The following is a 21,764-nucleotide window of genomic DNA, read 5'->3' on the forward strand; positions in this document are numbered from 1 at the left end:
TGCCTCCTCCACTGTGACCCAGGAGCCCAGGCTGAGCAGGGCTGTTCCCTGAGTGGGGCTGTGCAGGGGGAGAGACCTTGCCCCTCTGCCAGCCCCATGGGGACTTTCTCTGGGGCTGAAGACAGCCCCTGGGGCAGTCCTGTGTTCTGCACATACCAGAAAATGCCAGCTCTCAGTTTTAACTCCTTTTCTGAGTGTGCAAAAAGAATAGAGCAAGTCTTCTGTTGCAAGAACTCAGAAAAGCCACAACAGTCAGGATGTTTCTAGCCCTTTGGCTTTCTGAGTGTAACCCCTGGGTGTATCCTGTAGCTCATAGCTACAGCACTAACACGGGGTGGCACCTGTGGCACTCTTCTATGGCACCCTGGTCCAGGGTCACTGAGTATGCGAGGTGGCCCTCAGAGTAGGAAGTGGATGAGCTGTGGGTCCTGCTCTCCAGGGAGCCATTCCACGTGTGTCCTGGTGCCTTCATCCTCACCGGTCAGCTGGGGTCAAGTGCCAGCTCAGCAAAGTGGGCAGGCGCTGACCCTGCTCCTCCTGCTCATGGCTGTTCCAGCCCATGGCTCATCCCAGAGCAGGGTGTTCTGCAGAGCAGGTTTTGGAGGAGCACAGCCCCTCGGCTCTGATGCTGAGGAAGGTTCTGCACCCACTGTCCCCCGGGACCCCTCCCCCAAGCACAGTGATAACTGCCCTTCCTTAGAGCAATGCCAGGCTCCAGTGGCCTCTTCATGCTTGTGCTTCTCAGGGCTGGGCTGGAAGAACCAGCTCCTTTGCTTGGAAGGTCTCAGTGCTCCCTTAGCAGGACCCAGCCGTTGTCCCCGTCCTTCTCTGCTGGGAGAATCGCTGTCCTCCCTCCCCGTGAGTGGTGCCCACATCCCCAGGTGTCTGGTGCTGGCCAAGGCTCAGCTGGGATCTCCCAAGTGCACGAGCATCACACGGCCTCTGGCCCTGGCGCCTGATGCCCCAATCATCGCCCAGCATGGCCAGTATCTCCCCACCCCTCCCCAGTGCCCAGTCCCACTCCCTGAATGGCACATAAGGCTATTTCTGCCCTAAGGAAATGGGTTTGGACGCCCAGGCCAGGGTGAGGAATGAGCTTAACCTGTGGGTTTTCTGCTGTGCAAAGGCAAGAGCCGTTGTTACTGGGTCAGGGCCCTTCGCTTCTTTGGGGCCTGGTGGTTCTGGAGGCTACAAAGTGCAAGTAAATCTTCTGGTTGCCCCCCTCAATGCAACGTGTCCTGCTCCCTCCCCAACCATCCAGGCTGGGCCAACTTAAGGTAAGAACCAAGGAATCATGGAAAAATGGGGCTGGAAGGAACCTCTGGAGGTCATCGAGTCCCACCCCTTGCCCGAGGCAGGGTCATCCCTGTCCAAACCCTCTCATACAAATCTGTTGTCTAACCTCCTGCTGTCACTACTGGGCTACCCCATCACACACCCACAAGGCCCAGTACCTGAACCTGCCCAGGCAAGGCAAGGGGACCATGGTGGCCAGTGTCCTGCTGCTCCCAGAGTTGTTATGATACACTGGAGAGATCCCAGGAGGAGGGTCACAGCCTAGCCACACAGGAAGGAAACCCCACTAGACTCTACCAATCTGACCAGGTAGTAAATTCCTTCCTCACTCCAAGTGCAGCATCAGTCTGAACCCGAGTTGAGGGTCAAGACCCCCTAGCTAGAAGCCTCCAGGTTTCAGTCCCAGCAGGAGCACTGGCACAGCCGTCCCCAACCCCAGCCTGGGCAGCAGCAGCACCCGGCGCCTCCAAGGGAGGTAAAAAGAATGAACCGAGAGCTGCGGGTCTGTTCAGCGCCTCATGTCCTGACCTCACCTGCCAGCAAAAGACCCCAGTGTGGGCACGTGGCAGCACCTGGTGGGAGCAGATCTGTACCTAGCCCAGCCCCAGCCTGAGCCCATGGATATGTCAGTGTTGTCTCTGCCCCAGGGCGGCTCCAGCTTCCACAACTGCCTGCACCGAGGGGGGCACCCAGATGCCTGGGCCCCTCTGTGGGGTTATGGGCCCCACTCCTGCCCCAACACCCTGAACAGCTCCTGCCAGGCCCATAGCCCTAGGCCCAGAGGCGCATTAAGAGTTCCTGGGGCCCTGAGCAAACACAGGATAGGAGCCAGCGCGACAGGCACAGGTGCTGCGCAGCGGGGTGGTGAACAGGACCCGGGCCTCACCAGGGGTGCGGGGGGGGGGGGGGGGGGCACATACCCCCAGCGCGTGTGAGGCCAGAGCGAGGCTGAACGGAACCCCACTCCGCAGATGCTGTTCCCGCCAGGGCGCAGCCACGTGCGTCCAGCCTGGAATCCCGCCCCCGCTGCCGATTGGTGGAGCAGCCACGCTTGCAGCCCAATGCTTGGCCGAGAAGCAGACGCCACGGGTTTGAACTCGGCGCAGTTTTGTCTCCCCTCTGCTGATTGGTGGAGGCATGGGGAGGGTGGGAGCGGGTCCAGGTGCGGGTGTGCTCCCACCCACGTGGAGGGGCGGTGTCTCGGGTCGTGGCTCACTGCCCCACTCTGCCCAGCATCCGCAGCTGTGGGCGGGTGCTCCCTGCCTGGCCGCATGCCCAGCGCAGGATGTTTTTAAAGTCAAATGTTTGTGTCCCAAGCCAAGAGAGCCAAATCGATTCCAAATCCATGAGTCAGCCAGGTGCCAAATGTGGCCCTGGTCCGGGCAAGCATCCTCCACCCCTGCCTGCGGCTTCAGATGTTTCCAAATCCTGTGGCATGCAGACTGAATTGCATTAGTAGCTGGTAAGAGCTATGAGAACAAAAAGATGACAAAACCAGTAGGGAAATACAGATTGCCCAGCGAGGGACTAACATAAGAGGGATGGGGGTGAGGGGGGGATGCAACTGGGGTACAGAAAGTACAATGTTAGCCAACTAAGCCTAGGGGTAGGGGAAGGGGAGGGAGGGGGGGTTGTGACCTGAGAGAGAGAGCAGATAGATGCACACAAACCCCTACAATGGTCCGCAGCGGTGGAGGAAGTAGGTTGAAGAAAGTTTCTCGGTCCATATAGAGTCTCATCGCAGAGTGGAGCGGGGTGTTCCCTTGCTGAAGATTCGCCTCAAGTGAAGTCCAGAGGTGGGTTCCCTCTGGGTCCGGTCCAGTGGTAGTTGGCCTGGTGGGGTCAGCGAACTGGCGGTAGCCCATGATGTGCTCCACATAGATGTCACGGGACCAGCGGATTGTGTCAGACACCATGAGGCAGTGCATCAGCTTGGCGTAGCGGCGGGAGATGCGGCAGGCACGCAGGACGCTCTCATTGCTGCGGTCCCAGGCTCCGAGTGTTCCCACGATGAGCACGCCGACCGTCACATCGTAGCTGTGGCCCCTCAGGATGTCAGCCTGTGGGGCGTACTTCTCCTGCTTGTGAGCCCGGGCATCAGTGAAGGCTTGGTTCTTGAAGGGGATAGTTATGTCCATGATCACAATCTTCTTGGCCTCTCTGCTCATGATCACGATTGTGGCAGAAATGCCACCGTCAGTGCCCCTCTCCAGAGACCTGTCTCTGCTAGCGGGAGAGGCTGGTATTGAATTCCTCAGGGCGGGGATCTCCCTCCTTGTCTGCATGACAAAAGCCTGGTGCCTGGGAGGCGGATACTCTGGTCACCTGGGCAGGGGGGGAAAGCCTGGCCCTGGGCAGGGGCCCAGGTAGCCAGGGATGCTTGGTAGATTGATCGGCTTGTGGCCAGTATTGGCAGCTTTGACTGGACCGGGCTGCTGAGGGGAGAGAGGTTATAAAAAGGCCCGGTCCAGGAAGAAGGCAGCCATTAGCCATGTGGTCACCCAGGTGAGTCTGAAACTGGGAGAGGAGCTTCACCAGCTGAAACTGGCTCTCTCCTCATCACCGCATGCTCCAAGAGTGCCCTGCCTCCAGAGGAAAACTCCAACCTCCGGACGATGCGAGTGAGTAAGCTGCTCGAGATCAGGCTAGATATTTAGCTTATAGTAACTCAGATGAGTGTTTAAAAAGGCTACCATCAGCCACCCTGGTTTGCTCTATGGGACTCCTCTGATATTCCTCTGATATTTCTATGATATTGCTCTACCTTTTACCCTGTTTCTGCCCTACCCCCTGTCATCAATAAAGTTCTCCTTGTGACCGGTGTGGGAGACTTATTGAGGGGTGGGTCTAAATTATGCCTAGGAGGCCCCTTAGGTCTGTGGACTGAGGGAGACTTCCCTAATAATCCCCTGACTTGGGAAGTGCTCCAGGTGCCTGTATTGGGTCTAGGACCCATTGGACTATCAGGCCTGTGTTCTCCAAGGTGCGCAGAGCCAGAAGTGAGTCCAGAGCCTTGGATGGTGGCAGCGGGAACCCCAGGCTAGCGGGTGTGCTCCAGGCAAGGGGTCGGCCGGATGGGAGGCACCCCAGGGAGGCACTCGGAGCCTGGACGGTGGTCGGGCGCAGGGAGGTGGGCAGCTCAATGCAGGAGCGCCCCGACTGGCCCACCACAATCCTCCCCCTCTATGCGACACTGGTCAGGCTGCAGTTGGAGTACTGCGTCCAGTTCTGGGTGCCACACTTCAGAAGGGATGTGGACAGCATCAAGAGGGTCCAGAGGAGGCCACCCTCATGATCTTAACTATATACAATATATTCAGTTATAATATACATAAACATAAAACTAAATATCATGTACATATATTTACTCAGTGAACATTAACCAACAACCAAGGCCACACCCTAAATAACACTACTTACCTATCATGATAAAACAATTTCAGCAGCAACATCACAATACAACATTTCAGTTACAAAACATAAAGCACAAACATGAGCAATCTTAATAATATCTAGTGCTTAATATAGTCCCTGACCCATGGCAAGAGATAGTCCTCCTTCCAATGGGGTCCCTTGTGGGGGGTGTCCAGGAAGCACCAGGGGCCCCTCCCCTTAGGGCCTTGACTAGGTGGGGGGGCTACTCACCCAGCCCCGTCTCTGGGGTTGCCTGCCCTAAATGTCTTTCCCCTGTGGGACCCAAGGGCCCAATGACTCCTGCTTCCTCAGGTGGCAGAGATCTGGGCACAACTCGATGGGGTCTCCTCTGCTGGAGCGCCTCTCCTGGCCTCTCCTGCGCCACTGGGCTCATCCCCACCCTGTGCCCTGCTCTGAGCACTGAGGGCTCAGCTCCCCTCAGCTGCTGCACCGCTGCTGCTGGCTCCTGGGTGCTGGGCCTCACGCTGCAGCACTATTTCCCCGTGCCCTGGCTTCAGCACTGAGGGCTCTTTTAGCAGAGGCCAGGCCCTTCAGGCTCCAGCCAGCCTGCTTGGGTTAGCCACCCGGCTAGCCCAAGCAGCCTCCACTGCTCCCTGGCTCCCAAGGCTCAGGCCTGTGCACCACCCTGCGCACCGTGGGATCTGGTCGTTTGCCAGGAGATGGGGCTTGAGCTGTCTCACTGCAGCCAAGGACCTTGCCTCATGCGCTGCCCTGCACACTGTGCGGCCCGCTGGCCCTGCCGTGGCTCCCAAAGCCTGGGCTCCGTGCACCAAACCACACACTGTGATGGGCCCAAGCAGGTTCACACTGCTCCCAGGGCAGGCCTCCCTGCACTGTCCTCATGCACCCTCAACAGCCCGAGCAGTCTCGCACTGCTCCCAAGGCTGCTCCTCTAGGGCCTATTGTCCACTGGGGGAAACGTCCCCAGCATCTCTTGACTCCACTCTTCTTGACTCCCTTGCTGCATTTGCCCCTCAAGCTGGGCAGGCTGGACTTTTATTTACACCAGAGGCCCCACCCCTGAAGTCTGCCGGACCTGCAAAGTGCAGTCTCCAATCAGGTCCAGCACTCCTTGCCCCCTCCCTTTGGCAAAGGGCGAGGCATTGCTTCCCTTGTGCTGCCTTGGGATTGGTGGGCGGGCTCCACCAATCATACAGCACTCCCTCGATCCTGGGACTCAACCCAAGCTCTGAAAAGGTAAGCCTGCTACACTTGCATGTTCCAGCCTGCAGGGGGCAGCAGGGCCATGGTCCATGCACCCAGGTCTGGGGGCTGAGCTGCAGCATCAGGGACCTGGTTTCCGTCCCTGGTCTCTGCCTGGTCGTGACTGATGTCAGAAGAAGCTCAAGCAGATGCTGTTTTCCCATTTTTGGAGTGAAAACAATCCATTTACCACTGGTCTTATACGAATGAGTTAGAGGGAGCTGATGCTGAGGGGTGTTTTTGCCTGTGGGGGCTCAGTCAGAGAGCTAGGAAGGGGCACAGGATGCCTCCCATGATGAGAGGCCTTCCCCAGGCAGGGTGGGATGCCCCCCTGGGGCAAGGAGCCAGCACCACGTCAGTAATTCCTGCCATGAATTAACAGGAATCATCTGGAAACTGGGAAGGGGTCCACCCCCCACTCCTATTGCTGCTGGGCAGGAGGGGGTTGTCCAAGGCCACACACGTTGGTTCAGATGCAATTATTTTATTGCTTTCTATGGAAATCCCCCAACTTCTGCACATCCACTTATAGTGGTTTTCTCTGATTTAAAAAAAAAAAAAATCCCCAATTCTTGGATTAAAAAAGGTAACCCAAAATCCATTGAGACTGTGACTGAGGTAGGGGAGGGCAGTGGGTAGGTATGGGAGGGCATGGGTGAGGGGGTGCGTTTATTGTAACAGGAGCACAGGTTTCTCAATGCGGTTTAAGGGTGCGATGGAAAGTTTATGATAAAGGAAGTATATATATAACTAGAGAGAGAGAGAGAGAGAGAGAGCGCGAGAGAGAAATATATTTAAAGAAAAAATCACGTACATAAAGTGCCCCCACTGCCATTTTGAAATGAGAGACACTTAATAAATGATGCTGCAGTGTTTTAATTAGAGGCTATCTGGGAGACACTCTAATTAGAAACTCCCACCCCACCCTGGAGCAGGGGGATGCCCAGCCTGCAGCACGTATGGCTGGTCCTGGGCACACAGTGGGGCTGGGGCTGCCCAGCAGCCAGACTCTGTTTCCTGGTAGCTGTAGTGATGGCAGCTCCTTCGGACTGCCAGACCCAGGCCATTGACTGCACACCCACCACCAGGGGTGGGACCCTCATGGGCAGGACGTATGGCTGGGTGACTGGGATGGGGCCGCAGGCAGGCTGGGAGCTGCATCCGGGAGTAGGCCAGGAGGGCAGGCCTGGGGATGGGATTGGGAGCACAAGGTGACATGAACGACTGGTGCCTCCCGGGGGGGGGGGGGGGGGGGGGCACCATGGCAGTGAGCAGTGAGCGGGGACCGCTCACAGCCGCCAGCATCGGTGCCGGCAGCAGAGGGTGGTGGCAAGTGAAGAGCGGCGAGCGGGGACTGCCCGCAGGCACCGCCAACCATGTTGGCAGCGAGGGAGGGGGCCGGTGCAAGCGGCGACCTGCAGAAGCCAGTGGTGGCTTTGGTGGCAGCCAATCTCGGGGGGGGGGGGGGGGACATGTGCCCCCCCATGTGTCGCCTATGCGGGGTGACATGGGCAGGGATGTGCAGGGAGCGCATCACAGCTCTGCCCCAGGCCCCAAGTCCATGCTGTCCCTGCTCAGCGATCCCAACCCCAACCCCAGCCCAGCCCACTCGTCCAGCTCCTGGACATGGCTCCCTGTCCACCTGCAACTCCATCCCATCCCCCCAGCCACACACCCTGCCCACGCGGGTCCTGGCCCCATGGCATCACTGCCCCGTGATCCTGACCCCGCCCTGGCTGTGCCTGCCCGTCCCACTCCAAGATGCTGCTCCCCGCCTGCCCGTGGCCCTGTCCCAGCCACCTGGCCACACACCCGGGCCACGTAGACAGTGTTGGTGAGCTGTTGTGGGTGTGTGGGGGGGAGGTATGACAGCTCACTAACACTCCCTAAGTGGTCCTCTGGCCAAATAATTCCCAACCCTTAACTAACACTAACATGCCTGGGGGCTGCGGGTTGGGAGTGAGGGGCACCGGGAAGGAGGGGCAGCCCCATGGCAGAGCATTGCCCCTATTTTGTGCTAGAGACAGGACTGGACCTGCACGCGGTGAGTGCCTGAGGGTCGTGCTGGGCCTCTGCTCCCCCAGCCCCCCTGCTCCCCACAGCCCCCTCCCACCAGAGCACCCAGGGTCTGGGCCCCCAGCCCCCTGCTCCTCACAGCCCCCTCCCCCCAGAGCACCCAGGGTCCGGGCCCCCAGCCCCCTGTTTCCCCCCGCCCTTCCCCTATAGAGCACCCAGGGTCCAGGCCCCCAGCCCCCTGCTCCCCCCAGCCCCTCCCCTAAAGAGCACCCAGGGCCCCCAGCCCCACCCCGATCCCGCCAGCCCCCATGCTCCACCCCCTCCCAGACAACCCAGGGCCTGGGCCCCATTTTCATATCATATGACATTCTCTGAGCAGTGAAGTGAAAAGAGCAGTTAAACTCTTTTCTCACTTTCGGTGCTAAGTTTACCACTAGGGCTTTCACGCTCACTTGCCTCCCCAGCAGGTGCTTCCCTTGCACGTCTTCCCTGCTCCCCGCTCCCCCCGGCCCCGCCCAGCTCGCTGCATCTCCCGGCTCCTGAGTGTAACGGCAGGGAGATGCTGCGTGTGTTTGTGTGTGTTATATCTCTCATTAGACCTCCTAAACAGTTAGGAACGTTTTTCTAGCAAGCCTTTGGTCAGGCTGGGGAAGCGCCTGCAGTCGGTGTGTGCCCTCCCTGGATGGCAGGAGTAGTAAAGCTGCAGCACGACAGGCAGTCCACGCAAAGGTGAACTGAGGAACCAGTGGGGAAGAAACAGGCTTGGGGGGAGAAGCATGTAGCAGGGAAAAGTGCAGCGGTACCTGGGCAGTCAGATGTCCGGCAGCTCCTAGTGTGTCATGAATCCCATGTCTATGTTCAGTCCAGGGATGCACTCAGTAGCTGTGTCTCCGAGAGCTGTGCTGAGTTGCTCTTGCTTTGGAGCAGGTATAATTCCTTGCCTGGAGGTGTCCAATGGCAGGAGCAGAGGTAAAAAATCTGTATTGTTGTTCTGAAATCAAGTTTAAAATCCAAAATCGGCTAAAATTTGGCATCTTCCATGTTTCAGGGATGGACGTGGTAGCCGTGTGGGTCTGAGATGAGAACAAATACAGAAATATAGAGCTCTTGGTTCCAAAATGAAACCGACTGGGAAATCACAAGAAAAAGCTGGACCCAGAGGGACAGTTTTCCATCTCCAGCTCCCTCTGTGCAAAAATGAAGTTTCTTTCCTAGATTAATAGTGAGAGATTGGAGAGAGAGTGGTTGTCTTGTGAGAAATGTGCCCCACCAGTAATCGGGTGTTCTGGTCTTTGATAGATTCCCGGTGTGCGTTCGCTCCGGTGCACAGCTGTTGTTGGGTCTCCTGTGTATTTCCCACCAGGGCACGTGGTGCACTGAGATGTATGATGTCTCTGGAGGTGCAGGTGTAAGATCCAGGAGTGCCGATGGCTCTGTTGTGGGGTGTTGTAGTTGTGGGGTGTTGGAGATGTGGTGGCAGGTTTTGCATTTCTTGTCATGGCCTGGCTGGATCCATTTGGTGTGTTTTGAGCCATAGGAAGTTTGCTTCCGGTGATGTGGTTAGCAAGTTTCAGTGCTTGTTTGAAGGCTGGGATGGGTGGGTCTGGGAAGAGCTCTCTAAGAATTGGGTCTTCTTCTCATCTGGGTTGCAATTGTTTGAGGATCTTCCATACAGGTTCGAGGGGCGGGGGGTGATCTTTCATAACCAGCGGTGTGTGATTCGTTGGGGTTTTCCTTCTGCACTGCAGCAGTTCTTCATGTGGCATCCGAGTGGCTCTTTCAAACTTGCATCTGTCTCTGGAGGAGTGTCCTTGTTGGGTGAAAGCCTTTTTAAGATTGGTGAGGTGGCAATCCCGGGTGTTGTCCTCAGTGCAAATGCAGTGGGATGTGAGGACCCGGCTGCCTTTCTCCCAAAGGCTGTCTGGCTGCCCAGGACAGTGCTGCACAGATCCCACCTCTCCCGGCCGGGGAGACTCAAGGGTTGGGGCGCGCAGACCGGCAGCAGATCTGGAACTTGTGGAGCTCCCCAAATTCCCCTCCAGCCTCTACCCAGTACTGAGAGGTGGCTGGTCTTCATATTCTAATAAATGAGCTCGGACTGGTTTGATTTAAATGTCTTTGTTTCACTGAAACTTTTGCAACTGGACAGACCCCACTTAGCTGAGATGGACAACCTTGGGCAAGACGGAGGGTTGCTGATCTGGCCTGGTGCTTTGTTTAATGGTGTTTGCTGGTTCCCGGCCCTCGGTGCCCAGACCGGCTGTCACACGTGCAGGGGCTCACGCTGCGGTTACTCGCAGACAGGCTGTTTGGGCCTCCTGCTTGGCAGCCCGTCTGCAGCTTAGCCGGGGCCCTTGAAAATGGGCAGGTGGAGACAGGCCGCAGCAGCCACCGTCCCGCTGCGGCTGCCGGGGATGTTATCAGGCACTTGAGAAAACCCTGGCCAAGGCCGAGGCCGAGGCCGTGCCCCTGCTACAGAGGAAGGCAAACCCCCCAGTCTGGGCCAGTCTCACCAGCGTGCAAATGCCTTCCTGACCCCTAATCTGGTGTCAGCCTGAGGGAGCCTTAAACCCCCTGAGATGTTTCTCCAGGCGCGTCTACACGAGACGCTTGCTGTGGAGCTCCTGTTGGCTGGCCCCGTGCTGGAGCACCCTCGTGCCCGGCCGCCTCCGCAGCACGCTGAGCCAGGGGAGCAGCCCCCGGTGGGCAGGGCGAGTCCTCCCTGCCCCCCGCCAGCCGGGGCTGCTCCCCCCGCCCCTCCCAGCTCAGCGTGCTGGGCTCTCAGGCGCACGGTTGCGCGCTGCGCCCCGAGCAAAGAACTTGGTGCGGTGTACATCAGAGTTTATTGCTTTGAATTAATTGCACGTGTAGACATGCCCTGTGTCCAGGTTGCTCGCCCTGTGAGGTGGAAGGTGGACAGAGATTCACCTGCCAGACCCAGTGATCAGCACCGCCTGCGCTCAAGACCCTCGGGCCAAACCCTACCTCCTTAGTGTTACTGAAAAAGTGGGCATGCGAGGGGGCAAATCCCAGTCTTTGCCGGTTTGTTGCACGTGGTGGGAAGGCTGGAGGCAGGTGGCCTCGTCGTGGTACAGACCCCGGGAGAAGGTTTCCAAAATGACATTATTCCTACGCTTTTAATTTACCCCCACCCCTTCCCAGTCCGTCATAGAAATGGAGTGTGTGGGGCAGGGCCTAGAGAGAGGCCGGAGGGAGCAGACCTGCTGCCGTCCAGCTGCCTGATATGGTCCAGCCCCCGCCTGACCTTAGAAACCCCCTTCGTGCCCGACCTTGGTCCCTGCGCACAGCTGGCGTCCTCCCCCCTCTGCGCTGGAAGCCCAGGGCTCAGGGCTGTAATTGTGAGTGGGGGGAAAGAGGGATCCCACTTCCAGCTGACAGCAGAGCAGAGCCAGCTTAGCTGGAGACATAGGGGGGCACTGGAGCGCTGTGCCCCACGGGGCCGGGAGACACGGAGCGGGGTTGGCTCCAGGGAGCCCTGTTAGACCCCAGGCAGGTGGCAGCTGGGGTTGCGGCAGTGGTGAAATCCCTTTTTTTTTTTAAATTAAAATATATTTCTCTATATAGAGAGAGTTGTAGGTATACATCCTCTATCATCAGTCTTCCATCACGCATCTTATGCATTTAAGTCGGCAGGCCCGGATGGGCTCCATCCGAGGGTGCTGAAGGCGCTGGCCGATGTCATTGCGCAGCCACTGGGGGGAATATTTGAATGCTCGTGGCACACGGGCCAGGTCCCGGAGGACTGGAAAAGGGCCAACGTGGTCCCCATTTTCAAGAAGGGGAGGAAGGAGGACCCGGGCAACTATAGGCCAGTCAGTCTCACCTCCATCCTAGGCAAAGGCTTTGAAAAAATTATCAAGGCTCACATTTGTGAGAGCCCGGCAGGACAAATTATGCTGAGGGGAAACCAGCACGGGTTTGTGGCGGGCAGATCGTGCCTGACCAATCTAGTCTCTTTTTATGACCAGGTTACGAAACTCCTGGACACAGGAGTAGAGGTTGACGTCATATACTTAGACTTCAGGAAGGCCTTCGATACGGTATCCCACCCCATACTGGTGAACAAGTTAAGAGGCTGTGACTGGGATGACTACACAGTCCGGTGGGTGGCAAATTGGCTGGAGGGTCGCACCCAGAGTGTCATGGTGGATGGGTCGGTCTCGACCTGGAAGGGTGTGGGCAGTGGGGTCCCGCAGGGTTCGGTCCTTGGACCGATACTCTTCAATGTCTTCATCAGCGACTTGGACGAGGGAGTGAAGTGTACTCTGTCCAAGTTTGCGGATGACACAAAACTGTGGGGAGAAGTGGACACGCCGGAGGGCAGGGAACAGCTGCAGGCGGACCTGGATAGGTTGGACAAGTGGGCAGAAAACAACAGGATGCAGTTCAACAAGGAGAAATGCAAAGTGCTGCACCTAGGGAGGAAAAATGTCCAGCACACCTACAGCCTGGGGAATGACCTGCTGGGTGGCACAGAGGTGGAAAGGGATCTTGGAGTCCTAGTGGACTCCAAGATGAACATGAGCCGGCAGTGCGATGAAGCCATCAAAAAAGCCAATGGCACTTTATCGTGCATCAGCAGATGCATGACGAATAGGTCCAAGGAGGTGATACTTCCCCTCTATAGGGCGTTGGTCAGACCGCAGTTGGAGTACTGCGTGCAGTTCTGGGCACCGCACTTCAAGAGGGATGCGGATAACCTGGAGAGGGTCCAGAGAAGGGCCACTTGTATGGTCACGGGCCTGCAGACCAAGCCCTATGAGGAGAGACTGGGGCACCTGGACCTTTTCAGCCTCCGCAAGAGAAGGTTGAGAGGCGACCTTGTGGCTGCCTATAAGTTCATCACAGGGGCACAGAAGGGAATTGGCGAGGATTTATTCACCAAGGGGCCCCCGGGGGTTACAAGAAACAATGGCCACAAGCTAGCAGAGAGCAGATTTAGACTGGACATAAGGAAGAGCTTCTTCACAGTTCAAGTGGCCAAGGTCTGGAACGGGCTCCCAAGGGAGGTGGTGCTCTCCCCTACCCTGGGGGTCTTCAAGAGGAGGTTGGATATGCATCTAGCTGGGGTCATCTAGACCCAGCGCTCTTTCCTGCCTATGCAGGGGGTCGGACTTGATGATCTATTGAGGTCCCTTCCGACCCTAACATCTATGAATCTATGAATCTTTGAATCTATATGAATTAGTAAGCATGCATAGCTAATGAAATTCTCTTGCTACAATGTGTCATTCATGAATAACAAGCTTTTATTGGTTGTAGATTGAGGAGTAAGAACCAGCTTCAGCCTCGTCCCCCACAGCCGATGGCCGGGGCGGCGTCGCGGTGGGAATCCCGGGGCCTGGGCCCAGCTCACACGGCTCCATCTGCCCCCGCACCATGCAGCGATCCTGCAGCACCCTGCGGGCTGCGCCGCGGCCCATTGCACCTGCTGCTGCACGGGAGCACCCGCAATGTCTCTGTGCGGAGGCCGCAAGCACCACGCGAAGCTGCTGCGAAGGTGGCGCCATGCTCCTGGCTGCGGGTCCTACTGCTGCTCGTGGGTGCTGCGGCCATGCCAGGAACCAGCGCCGGTGAGCAGCAGTGCCTGCATGGGGCCGAGGGTAGGACAGAGCTGGGTCGCGATGTGGGGAGTGCAGGCACAGCCAGGTGGGGACGGCCTTGCTGCTAAACCAGGCTGCAGGGTCCTGCTCTGCTCTGTGCAGGGAGCCCGGGCTGTGGGGTCCCGGTGAGCTCCCCAGAAGAGAGACCTGATCAGGCGAGCCCCCTGTGCTTGTGGCCGGATCAGTCCAAACCCCATGCACAGAGCAGGCCTCAGCTCGGCGCTGCCCATCCCGATGCCTCCCCTGGGCGCAGCATCCTGTGGACGGGCACCCAACACCTCCCCTCTCCCAGTGCGGCCATTCCTGGCTGGCTGCGGCTGCCTGGGGAGCTGCTGGTGGTGGCCAGGGAGAGAGGACCCGCTGCCTCCGACGGGGAAGGCGGGTGGCTGCAAGCCAAGGAGAAGCTGCTTGTCCAGCCGGACTCCCGTCTGCTCTGCAGGGTCCCTCCAGCCCCAGCCCCAGCCGTGCAGCAGGACCGAGGATGAGAGGGGCTGAGCCCAGGCCCTGGTTGCGGGTCCCTGGTGCAGACTCGGGCGCACAAGGGCTCCCCTGGAGCAGGGTGGGTCGAGCACCTGGGCTGTGCGGGGGCCATGCCTGGGACGGGGTGTGTGGGGAGCATGACTGGGCTATGGGACACGGTGTATGGCCCCTCCACACCAGGCCTGTGCCCTGCGGGGTCGGTCCCGTCCCTCCTCCCCAGCCCCTGCCCCACACCCAGCCGGCTCTGCCCCACCCTGTCGGCCCCACCGCCCCCTCGCTCTCCGCCCCTGCTACCACCTGGCACAGCCCCATGTCCATCCTCTGCAGCCCCTCCGGGAAGGGGCAGTGAGCACTGGGGGCCCTGGCATCTGCCCCGCTAGTGCTGACCTGTCACTCCTGCAGGCTCCCACTGCTACCGGCATTTCTACATGGGGGTGTCAGAGCCAGGGCCAGGCGTGCCCGTCTTCACTGCCATGGGCTACGTGGACGACCAGCGAATTCTCCACTACGACAGCGAGACACAGAGACAGGAGCCGCGTGGGGACTGGGTGCAGGGGGCCGTCAGCCCTGACTTCTGGGACACGGAAACTTGGACCTTGTGGGACTGGCAGGACAGATTTGAATCAAACCTGGTCACCCTGCGGGATCGCTACAACCAGACCAGGGGTAAGTGTGAACAGGCAGGTGCGAGCAGAAGGCACAGCTCATGTCCTCTCCTGTCCTGCCGAGAGCCCCTGGGCACTGTCCCTGCTGCAGCCCGGCAGGGAGGAGGACACCGGCTGCTGCCCGGCCTGGCCCGGCCTGGCCCGGGGTAGAGCCCTGCAGGGATCTCGGTCTGGTCGTGCCTTGGCAGAGTCCCGGGGGCAGGGGCTGGGCCGGAGCAGCTGTCAGGTCTGAGCAGCTTCGTGCCAGGGAGCGAGGATGCAGAAGAGCCCCCGTGAGATGTGGGAGGGCCCTTCTCCTTGCCAGGCGGGGGCCAAGGAGCTGGTTGTCAGGTCAGACCGGTCCAGGGATGGGGCGGGAGGGCAGTGAAGGGGCTGCTGGTCCCTAGCGGAGCTGGTTTGGGCGCTGGGGCTGGGGCTGGAGCAGGGCAGGGAGGGGCGTGGAAGGCAGGAAGGGAGGAGGGGATGGGGGTGGGTGGTGGTGGGTGCGGAGAAAGGGGCAAGAGGAGACAGTATCGAAGGCCTTTGATATGGTATCCCACCCCATACTGGTGAACAAGCTAAGAGGCTGTGATGTGGATGACTGCACAGTCTGGTGGGTGGCGAATTGGCTAGAGGGCCGCACCCAAAGAGTCGTGGTGGATGGGTCAGTCTTGACCTGGAAGAGTGTGGGCAGTGGGGTCCCGGAGGGCTCGGTCCTTGGACCAATACTCTTTAATGTCTTCATCAGCGACTTGGACGAGGGAGTGAAGTGTACTCTGTCCAAGTTTGCAGATGACACAAAGCTATGGGGAGAAGTGGACACGCCGGAGGGCCGGGAACAGCTGCAGGCAGACCTGGACAGGTTGGACAAGTGGGCAGAAAACAACAGGATGAAGTTCAACAAGGAGAAATGCAAAGTGCTGCACCTAGGGAGGAAAAATGTCCAGCACACCTACAGCCTAGGGAATGACCTGCTGGGTGGCACAGAAGTGGAGAGTGATGTTGGAGTCCTAGTGGACTCCAAGATGAACATGAGTCGGCAGTGTGACGAAGCCATCAGAAAAGCCAATGGCACTTTATCGTGCATCAGCAGATGCATGACGAATAGGTCCAGGGAGGTGATACTTCCCCTCTATCGGGCGCTGGTCAGACCGCAGTTGGAGTACTGCGTGCAGTTCTGGGCGCCGCAGTTCAAGAGGGATGCAGATAACCTGGAGAGGGTCCAGAAAAGGGCAACTCGTATGGTCAAGGGCCTGCAGACCAAGCCCTACGAGGAGAGACTAGAGAAACTGGACCTTTTCAGCCTCCGCAAGAGAAGGTTGAGAGGCGACCTTGTGGCTGCCTATAAGTTCATCACGGGGGCACAGAAGGGAATTGGTGAGTATTTATTCACCAAGGCGCCCCCGGGGGTTACAAGAAACAATGACCGCAAGCTAGCAGAGAGCAGATTTAGACTGGACATAAGGAAGAACTTCTTCTCAGTTCGAGTGGCCAAGGTCTGGAACGGGCTCCCAAGGGAGGTGGTGCTCTCCCCTACCCTGGGGGTCTTCAAGAGGAGGTTAGATGAGTATCTAGCTGGGGTCATCTAGACCCAGCACTCTTTCCTGCTTATGCAGGGGGTCGGACTCGATGATCTACTGAGGTCCCTTCCAACCCTAACATCTATGAATCTATGAGTGGGGCAGGGAGGGAGGGAGGGGCCCAAGCCAGAGTTGAGAATCCCAGGGGGGACGAACTGGACCCGCAGGCATGAGGGCCGTGATGGGCAGCGACCTTGTGGACTCAGACGTCCGTAGGGGGGAGCTGTAGGGTGCAGGACCCCAGCCCCGTCACCCCCAGGTGCAGGCAGGGGTTGGGCTGAGCGGGGCACTGCCCAGGGGACACCTCCAGGGCCGCAGAGTCTGGTCCCTGCTCCGGGCAGCTGCAGCATCCAGGGCTCAGGCTCCACTCCCAGGTCTCGCTGCCCCATGGGGAGGCTGCTCAGCGCTGCGGTGCTCCTGCACGGAGAAGCACCACTCTGATTTCCAGCCTCGACTCTTCCTGGCTGGTCTCACCTGCCCCTTCATCCTCCAACCTTGCCATTCCCCTTCCAGGGACCATTCCCACCCTCCTCCAAGCCCTGGGTTCCTGCGTCCCACGGGGTGCAGAGGCCACAGTTCATAGATTCATGGAGTCATAGATGTTGGGGTCGGAAGGGACCTCAGTAGGTCACCAGGTCCAACCCCCTGCCCTGGGCAGGAAAGAGTGCCGAGGTCAGGTGACCACAGCCACATGCTTGTCTAGTCTCCTCTTGAAGACCCCCAGGGTAGGGAGAGCACCACCCCCCCGGGAAGCCCGTTCTAGATTCTGGCAACCCTGACTGTGAAGAAGTCCTTTCTAATGCATCTCGAGCAGGTCCAAGGAGGTGATCCTCCCCCTCTATGCGACACTGGTCAGGCCGCAGCTGGAGTACTGCATCCAGTTCTGGGCACCTCACTTCAGGAGGGATGTGGCCAGCATGGAGAGAGTCCAGAGGAGGCCACTCGCATGGTCAGGGGGCAGCAGGGCAGGCTGTACGAGGAGAGGCTATGGGACCTGAACCTGTTCAGCCTCCACAAGAGGAGGCTGAGGGGGACCTGGTGACCATTTACAAACCAGTCAGGAGGGACCAGCAGGCATTGGGGGCATCCCTGTTCCCCTGAGCACTACCAGGAGTGACTAGAAATAACGGTCACAAGCTGGCAGAGGGTAGATTCAGGACAGACATCAGGAGGCGCTACTTCACTGTTGGGGCAGCTAGGATCTGGAACCAACCCTGGGGGTCTTTAAAAAAAGGCTGGACAAACATCTGGCCGGGGTCATTTGACCCCAGTACTCTTTCCTGCCCAGGGCAGGGGGTCGGACTAGATGATCTCCTCAGGTCCCTTCTGACCCAACCAACTATGAAACTATGAAACTGAAACTAATGTCCAACCTAAATCTGCTCTCCGTCAGTTTGTGGCCATTGTTTCTAGTTACTCCAGGGGGTGCCCTAATAAACAGAGCATCTCCTACTCCCTGTTGCCCTCCCCGATGAATTTATAACAGCCACACGATCACCTCTCAGCTTTCTCTTGTGGAGGCTGAAGAGATCCAGGTCCCTCAGTCTCTCCTCGTAGGGCCTTGCCTGCAGGCCTCTGGCCATACGAGTGGCCTTCTCTGAACCCTCTCGAGATTCTCCGCATCCCTCCCAAAGTGCAGCGCCCAAAACTGGATGCAGTACTCCAACTGCGGCCTGACCAGTGCCACATCTCGGGGAAGCATCGCCTCCCTGGACCTGTTCGTGATGCATCTGCTACTGCATGATAAAGTGCGGTTAGCCTTGTTAATCACTTCATCACATTGATAACTCCCGTTCACCGTGGAGTCCAGCTATGACTCCAAGATCCCTTTCTGCTGCTGTGCTGCTGAGGAGGTCATCCCCCAACCTGTAAGTGTGCTGGTGATTCCTTCTCCCTAGGTGCAGCACTTTGCACTTGCCTTTCTTGAACTGCATCCTATTCTGTTCTGCCCACTTTTTCAACCTGTTCTTGAGGGTACTTGACCCACTGCAAGAACTTGGGGTCCTTCCCTCAGTCTGAAGCACAAATAGTGGTTTCCATCAGTCAGCCAAACCACGGCCACCCCAAGGCATAAACTAGACTGGGGTGGGCAACATGTGGCCCAGGGGCTGAATGTGGCCCACCAGGCCATTCTATCCAGCCCACGGGGCCCCTAAAACATTTAGAAAATTAATATTTATCTGCCCCTGGCTGCCTATCATGTAGCCCTGGGTGGCTTGCCAAAACACAGTAAGCAGCCCCCTGCCCAAAATACTTGCCTGTCCCTGATTTAGACCCTCTCCCAATAAGTCTCCCACACTAAGTACAAAGGAGAACTTTACTGGTTACAAGGAGTAGGTTTGGGATAGGATGCAGGGTAGAGCGATATCAGAGAAATACCTTAGAGCAAGCAGTGGCATGGTAGTTTTTGATCATGCATCTGAGTTACTGCAAGTTATATATCTAGTTAGATCTCAGGTAGCTTACTCACAAGTATCATCCAGAGGCAGGTGGAGATTCCCTCTGGAGGCAAACAGTTCATTGATCATGAGTTTCAAGAGAGAAAGCGAGTTTCAGATGGTCCAGCTTCATTCTGTGAGTTTTCATCATGACTACTGTCCCTCCTCCTGGGCAGTCCTTCACTTATATAGCCTTTATGATCTCATTTACCTGGTCCAATGAAGGCCAGCAACTGTTGGCTGCCAGCTAACCAACTTGAAATGCATCACTGGTTGCCGGGTAGACTGGCAGAGTCTTTAGCCCCCTACCAGTCATGTTGCCATTGCTTGGAACAATCGGGAGCTTAAGCCCCCACCCAGGTGTGTGAGGCCAGTCACGTAGGCAGAGGGAGCAGGTTTCCCCCTCCCTCAGGAATGTATCCAGCTCAGGTTACAACTCAGGGTTACCTGAAGCCGACGGGGCCAGAGGAGCCTGCCCGCTGCAGTGACCATGGGAACCAAACTGTCAGATAGAAGAGCCTGGGGAGAGACAGAGATGGTATTCTGCCACACTTAGCCCCTGGGTTACCTTGTACTTGCAGATCCCCCACCAGGTCACCCTCTGTAGCTAACACCAAGTCCAGCAAGGTGTTCCCTCTGGTGGGATCGTATCCCTCCTGCGTTGTGTGGAGGTCCTGTATGCAGGTTAAGAACCAGTGTGACCGGTTAGATTTGGCTGACTGCTCCTTCCAGCAGATGTCTGGGTAGTTTAGGTCGCCCATGACAATCATATCCTTTGACCATACGGTCTCTGAGAGCTGTCTCCAGATTCCAGGTCTAGCTCATCCTCCTGGTGTGGTGGTCTATACTAGCCCCCACTACCAAGTCCCTTTCCCCCTGACCCCCTTGTATCCTGACCCACAGTACTTTGGTTTGGCCCTCCTCTGAGCCCATCTTGGTTACAGAGGATGTATATTGTCTGTAACATAGAGAGCAACACCCCTTCCCTTTTTCCCCACCCTATCCCATCTGTACAGCCTATAACCATCAATGCCTACTGCCCAATCGTGAGTAGGTTCCCACCAGGTTTCAGCTAGTCCAACCAGGTCCAAGTTGTTGCTTGCAAGCAGGAGTGCAAGTTCCTCCTGCTTGCCCCCATGCTCCTAGCATTAGTGTAGAGACATTTAAGCCCCCTGATGGGTGCCCTTGGTACCCCCTGTCCTGATGTCTATTGCGTCCCTTAGTGCTTACCTGGGCTGATCCAGTGCAGTGCTCATGGCTCGCTGATCCTAGGTGCTCCTTATCCTGTGCTTCCCCGCCCCCTGACAAACCTAGTTTAAAGCCATTCGGAGGAGATCAACCAACCTGTAAGAGAATAGACTCTTACCTTTAAAATAGAAAGGAAGACCATCTCGTCCCAGAATGCCTCTCTTGTGGACGTAGATCGTGGGTGTAGAAGCCAAAACCCGCATGATGGCACCAACTCCGGAGCTGCAGGCTGACTGCCCTGACGCAGGCGCCCGGATGCTGCTGGCAACCGCTGACCAGAAGGATGGACGAGAATACCACTTGTGCCCCTGACTTCCTAAGCCTGGTCCCCAGAGCCCTGTAGTCACTCATGATGCGGTCCACACTACTCCTGGCCTCATCATTTGTGCCCACATGGACAAGGACCATGGGATAGTTGTCAGAGGGCCAGATGAGGTCAGGAATCCTTGTCATGATGTCCCGGATCCTGGCTCCGGGTAGGCAGCAAACCCCCCGTGCTGTGGGATCCGGTTGACAGATAGGCCACTCTGTGCCTCTCAGGAGGGAGTCGTCCACCACAATGACCCGGTGTCTCTTCCTTCAGGTGCTCGGTTGTTGTTCAGCCTGCCTGGTGTTCAGTGTGTCCCCTCAGCCTTGTTCTCTGTGAACAGAGCCCCCGAGCTGTCCCCGTGCTGCCCCCCACCCCACCCCTGGGGTCGGCTCTGCCCCTGCCCAGCCTGGCAGCCCTTGGGCACCTGCTCCCTGGGCTGTGACCGTGACCATGACCATGACCAGGGCCTGGATCTGTGTGTTTCAGGGTCTCACACGCTCCAGTTCATGTACGGCTGTGAGCTCCACGAAGACAAGAGCACCGGAGGCTACATGCAGTTTGGCTATGATGGGGGAGACTTCGTCAGCTATGACCTGGGAACGCGCACCTGGGTAGCAGAAATAACACAGGCCCAGGTCACCCAGCGCAGGTGGAATGAGGATAAGGCCCTTCTTCAAGATGCAAGAGCCTACCTGGAGGAGACCTGCATCGCGTGGCTGCGGCAGTTCCTGCAGCACGGGGAGGCAGCGCAGCAGAGCAGTGAGTCCCGGTGTCACGGCCCAGGGCAGCGCTGACCGGGGAACGCCCGCCCCATCCCCCTGTGTCCAGGGTGGCGAGCGCTGCGTCTTGCTCCGGCCACCGGGCGAGACCCCAGCGCTGCTGTGGGACACGGTGCCCCGGTCCCTGCCCTGGTCAGGCCTCCCAGCTGGGCAGAGCCCACAGGGTGTCTGCACCCTGGCCGCGAGTCTGAGAACCAGAGATCAGCTGTATGGGACCCCGCTCCTGCAGCCCCGAGCCCAGCACAGCTGTGTCTCCTGTCCCCTGCGCTCCCACCCCGACGCCATCGGCTCCTGGCTGAAATGGGTGCTGGAGCCTGTTTGTGTGGCCAGTGCAGGGCCCAGCCTGGCCTCCTGGCAGGGGTCCTGCAGGGGCGGTCGCTCTAACAGGTATCACCTCCCTTCCAGAGCGTCCCATGGCACAGGTGAGCGACAGGCCATCCCGGGATGGACGCACCACCCTGGCCTGCTGGGTCCACAGCTTCTACCCCAAGAACATCTCTGTCGTCTGGCTGAGGAACGGGGAGGCGCAGCCCCAGAAGACGAGCTGCTCGGGGGTCCTTCCCAGCGGAGACGGGACCTTCCAGACCTGGGCCACCATCGAGATTGACCCGAGCAGCGACCACGACTACACCTGCAGCGTGGAGCACGTGAGCCTGGGGGCAGCCCTGAGAGTGGCCTGGGACAAGGGCAGGGCGGGTGAGTGACCCCTGC

General features: G+C 58.2%; 1 protein-coding gene across 1 annotated transcript; it reads left to right on the plus strand.

Moving 5' to 3' along the window:
* Nucleotides 1-13,260: 13,260 nt before the first annotated feature.
* Nucleotides 13,261-21,757, plus strand: LOC109280177 (major histocompatibility complex class I-related gene protein). Its single transcript, XM_059723438.1, has 4 exons — nucleotides 13,261-13,544; nucleotides 14,457-14,720; nucleotides 20,761-21,033; nucleotides 21,459-21,757. The coding sequence occupies exons 1-4, from the start codon at nucleotides 13,277-13,279 to the stop codon at nucleotides 21,755-21,757; spliced, it is 1,104 nt and encodes a 367-aa protein (XP_059579421.1). The 5' UTR covers nucleotides 13,261-13,276.
* The last annotated feature ends 7 nt before the right edge of the window (nucleotides 21,758-21,764 follow it).

The sequence above is a fragment of the Alligator mississippiensis genome, chromosome 2, assembly GCF_030867095.1.
Source record: "Alligator mississippiensis isolate rAllMis1 chromosome 2, rAllMis1, whole genome shotgun sequence".
Lineage (NCBI taxonomy): Eukaryota > Metazoa > Chordata > Crocodylia > Alligatoridae > Alligator > Alligator mississippiensis.